Raw genomic sequence first — 4,738 nt, forward strand, 5'->3', positions numbered from 1 at the left:
TTCCCTTCCTCTTGTAGTATTCATCAAGGAGACCCTCTCTCTCACTACCTCTTTCTATTAGTTGTGGAAGGTTTAATTAATGATTAAGATCTTCTGGAAAATCACATGAAGGATTATTAACTAAAATTACTCTAATTATTAAATAAATTAACTAAATTTACTCTAATTTATTATTAACTAAAGTTTCCTTTGCATCTGAGTAGCATATATGTGTTCCAATAATTCTAATTATGGGTGTTGGTATAAACTAAGTGATAATACAATTTAAATGATAAATTTAATGTTCTCCATGAACTCATAAACCATGTCTTTACTCTTTGAAACTATTAGGTAATAAACAACTACCTTGTATGCTTTTCCTCTGCATAGGGTTGCTTCATTGGTGATGTTGTTGCTACTTTCTTAGATGTAGGGTGCGTTGATAAAGTGGATTCAATGGAAATAACTGCATGTCAATAACATTTGAGGTGTTCCAAAGGTTTGGTTAACATTTGAGTGTGTTCCAAAGGTTTGGTTTTAGGAGCTGGAGTTCCCATATTTGTTATTCTTCATGAAGACCCTAAACACTCCATCCCTTTGATGTAATGCACTCTATAGCAATGTAGCCACTTTAATAGGAAAGCATGTCTTTAAGCACACTTCCAATAAGCAAATTCTTAATTTAAAGGGGTTTTACAAAGGTACTAAGTGTCCGTTCAAACTTTATAGAAAATTGATCATATAATTTTATTTTGAGTTATGATTTAAGACTATAATTGTTTTTGCCCAATAATATTTATTTTCTAAATTTTAATTAATATTAATATATATACATATATATAATATTTAAAATAAAATTTTATAAAAAAGAAATTTTTTTTTAAAAATTAATACATTTATCTCTATATATATATATATATATATATATATATATATATATATATTTTAAATTATCATTATTCATGTAATGCAAATAATATAACCTTAGCCATAATTTATGAATTACAATATTTAAACGTAACTTACAAATTTCATTAAACAATTTAGTTTATTACCTAGGTATTATACAAGTCTCTTTAATTTCGAAGATAGCACAACCTAAATAAGCAATAATATTTTTATGCGTCTAATTATCCCCAACGTCCAATGGAATCTATTTATTCCCAAAATTCATGGAAAGCTTTGGTCTAATCTACCTTATGCATCTCAAGTTGCTTTGAAATGTATGGCGTTTTTTAATATAGTATGAGTTAATATTATGGATTTATTTTAAACAAATTAACAATAATATTTTATAAATTTTGTTATAAATATAATATAATATTTTATAAATTTTGGTATAAAAAAATATTTTAATATCATAAAAATGGATAAATTAATTTTATATTATTAAAAATATAATATTTATAATATAGAGATAATATTATTATTTTTTAAGTAGAAGGTATTTAATTTACTTTCTAATTTTATGGAAAAGTCATAAAATTTCAAACTGAATTTTCTTAAATCATTGTAATTTTGATAAATTAAAAGTTAAAATTATTTATATTGTAAAAAATATTTTAAAAATTTAATTAAATAACTATATATTAAATCTGGTTTAAAAAATATTATAAACTATAATAAAAAATTAATATTATAATATATTGTAAAATTCTCAATAATATCACAATATACAATAATAAATACTAAAACTATTATATATATATATATATATATATATATATAATCAATCTTAACTTCATATATGTTCGTTCAGCCCACTCAAACACTCATCTCCATAGTAGCATGGGTGGGAACATATATTAGCGACATGTTTTCTTTAATATTTTTTCCCATCCTTTCTTAGCTCTTACAAAGAACATCCGAAACATCTCGAAACGCTCTCATCTTTATATTATATATTTATATATATATATATATATATATATATATCTTCATCTATGCCCAAAATACTTGCATATTACACCAGTGAACAAATTGGTTATATTCTTCAATTGTATATATAATATACATTCTTAATAATATATATATATATATAAATAATTGGGTTCTATTAAAAATAATTTAAAGAATAAATGGTTAAAGTGTTGAAATCATATTGATATTATTGTAATAATGAGTAGATGAGTAAATCTAAAAACTAAAATTAATTTTTAATTTACAATTAGTATAATAACAATTTTATATCAAACAACAAAAATCCCACCACTATTAAAATCACAATTTCACACTAAAGTGAAGAAACGATATCATGACCCTATCCTATACTATACTATAGCACAACACTTATTCCATATTTATCTCACAAATTTGACTTGGATCGCGAGTGTGTTCATCACTATGCTGATAGTGACAGTATCTTTCGGTGTAACCGGTTCTTTCTAGCCCTAGAACAAAATTTGTTACTTAAGTTCTTGTATAAACAAAGCTACGACGTGTTTTCATGGTTGAAATTTCATTCCTTCGACGTAATAGTTTGTAGGCGTACATTCAAGGGCGTAATCAGGTTATTTTATTTTAAATAATATAAAATTATTAGTATAGTTTAATTAATATATTTCATTATATTTAATGATATAATTTAATAATTTAATTTAATATTATATGAGAATGTAATTTATTAATAAATTTAACGCATTTAAATCTTATGAATTACATCATTTTCAAACTTATAATTATAAAAAATGTCAACGATATAGCTATATACAAATAGTGAAAACTGGTGGATCCTATGTCTGACATGCGGGGCGATAGCCACATACAACGCGCGCGTGATGATTATCGCCCCCTAGTCATCACAGCGCGCATTGCATGTGGCTATTACCCCACATGTCAGCCTGCATTAAATTTACAATAGAGTTGGAAATAAGATCCGCCGTGAAAACTGAGAAACCTCCTTTATAGAATGTTTAAAATGTACATATACCAATATCTAAACTGACAAAATGATTTTGACAATTGGGTCGAAGCCCGTTGCTGGCCAGGCGACGCGACAAACCAAAAAAGCATCACGCAGTCTTCCTTTCCAACTTTTCCCTGTAATGATTCAATTGTCTCAAAAGCTCCAAGAATCTGTGCGGTCAAAGAAGATGTATTCGTCTTCTTGCTTCTCCTGCCAACTTGGAATGAGCTCCCACAATGGCGCCTCCTCAATCGACAGGATTTTCTCCAAATTCAGGCCGCCATTCTCCGCAAACGGAGACTCCCACAACCCCAAGTCCGGTGCCTTGGAGATCTGCCAACTGTCACATGCCCACTCCGTTTCTGAAACTGAAGACGGTTCTGATGGCGACGCCAGCTTCTTGTTCTTAATATTCGTGATATTCTGCGGAGAGGGCAAAGTTGAAGGGATTACGTCCAGGGCAAATTTGGCCGCAGCAACCTGAATTTGCGCACGAGAAAGTGAAGACGCGGACGGAATGGCGGGCACGGAATTGGGGAAGTTGAATTTGGCGGTGGGCCCTTTCAGGCAATACACTCCGGCGTCATAAGCACGGGCGGCCTGCTCGGCGGTTTTGTATGACCCCAGCCATATCTTCTCTCTGGTATTGGGCATCCGGATTTCAGACACCCAACTCCCCCATTTTCGCTTCCAATTCCCTTAAATTTGCGGCATTTTTGTCCGCAATCTTCGTTTGATAGAGACAGCGAAAGGTACTTTCGGGAGGCTTTATCCATAACTCGCGACGCAATGCCAACGCTGTGCCGATGCAGGAAAACAATGAATCACAATGTAGTAGATTCGTTTACGCTGAACTGAAAATTTCAAACCAAATGAAGATGCAATATGTTCGAGGATTTAAGATGTGGAGGTATCAGAAACACTGAAGACTCATAGAATGAGCTTGCTCATTACATTACAAAGCACATATATTTATATAAAATTTACTACACCGATTCACTTATTGCTATTTATTATCTATTTAAATCTGTCGATTATAGCCGTTCTACGCCCACTGACATTGATGACTCGTCGACTATCGCCGTTATACGATGAGGCGTGATTGATGGTCTAACACCTCCCCTTAATCACACCTAAACTTTAACTTGCGTGTTGGTCTAAGTCTCAGCGACGCTTACAACAAAACATTTCGTTTTTGTCTTCTTGCTAAAGGGTCCATACTTGTTCCTTTTCCTTTGCTCGTGCAGTTTCATCTTCACCGTTATCGCTTTCGTTATGAGCTTCCTCTGCTCCTTGCTTACATACTTAACATCATCAACTTTTTTCGGATTGGGATGCAAGGAAACATCTGGAATAGTGAAAACAAGGTAGTCCAATTCATGCTCTTTCCACTTTCCATGAAAAGCCACTAAAATGCACTCATCTTCGAACACGAGCGGCCTCCGAACAACATCCATGGTAGTATCCTGTGGAATGGACTCCACCTCTGAATATTTATGTTCATCAATAAAATCATTCTGTTGAACTAATAGTTCTTGTGACCCAAAAATACCATTGGAATAAAATATATTACCAAGCCCAAAATTACTTCCAAATGGGCTCTCCAAAAAAGCATCATCAAAAAGATCAGCGTCCAATATTATCCCACTCATTATACTCCAACCAAGCGAATGACCTTCTAAGGGGCTCTCCACACAGGGTACTCACTAACAACACTCTCCCTAGATTGAAGAATGCATTCAATTGGCCTTTAATTGGCCTTCCACACTCAAATAACACTTAACACTTCATCAGAGAACAAAGAGATTACACTGGACAAACTTACTCTACTTCCAGCCTCACAACCCTCACAAA

General features: G+C 32.1%; 1 protein-coding gene across 1 annotated transcript; it reads right to left on the reverse strand.

The window, feature by feature from the left end:
• Positions 1-3,037: 3,037 nt before the first annotated feature.
• LOC149176280 (uncharacterized) lies at positions 3,038-4,536 on the reverse strand. Its single transcript, XM_089421422.1, has 2 exons — positions 4,186-4,536; positions 3,038-3,571 (listed from the first exon to the last, which is right to left on the reverse strand). The coding sequence occupies exons 1-2, from the start codon at positions 4,534-4,536 to the stop codon at positions 3,038-3,040; spliced, it is 885 nt and encodes a 294-aa protein (XP_089277548.1).
• Between the last annotated feature and the right edge of the window lie 202 nt (positions 4,537-4,738).

The sequence above is a fragment of the Pinus tabuliformis genome, chromosome 4_1 (assembly GCF_031772625.1).
Source record: "Pinus tabuliformis cultivar Carrire ecotype Pingquan chromosome 4_1, CPIR1, whole genome shotgun sequence".
NCBI classification, from domain to species: Eukaryota; Viridiplantae; Streptophyta; class Pinopsida; order Pinales; family Pinaceae; genus Pinus; species Pinus tabuliformis.

Excerpts from the sequence above, each read along its gene's own strand:
- LOC149176280 (XM_089421422.1), bottom strand. The coding sequence starts at position 4,536 with ATGAGTGGGATAATATTGGACGCTGATCTTTTTGATGATGCTTTTTTG. Across the intron at positions 3,572-4,185 it reads AAGTTGATGATGTTAAGTAT|CGAAAATGGGGGAGTTGGGT; the intron begins GTAAGCAAGGAG and ends GGGAATTGGAAG.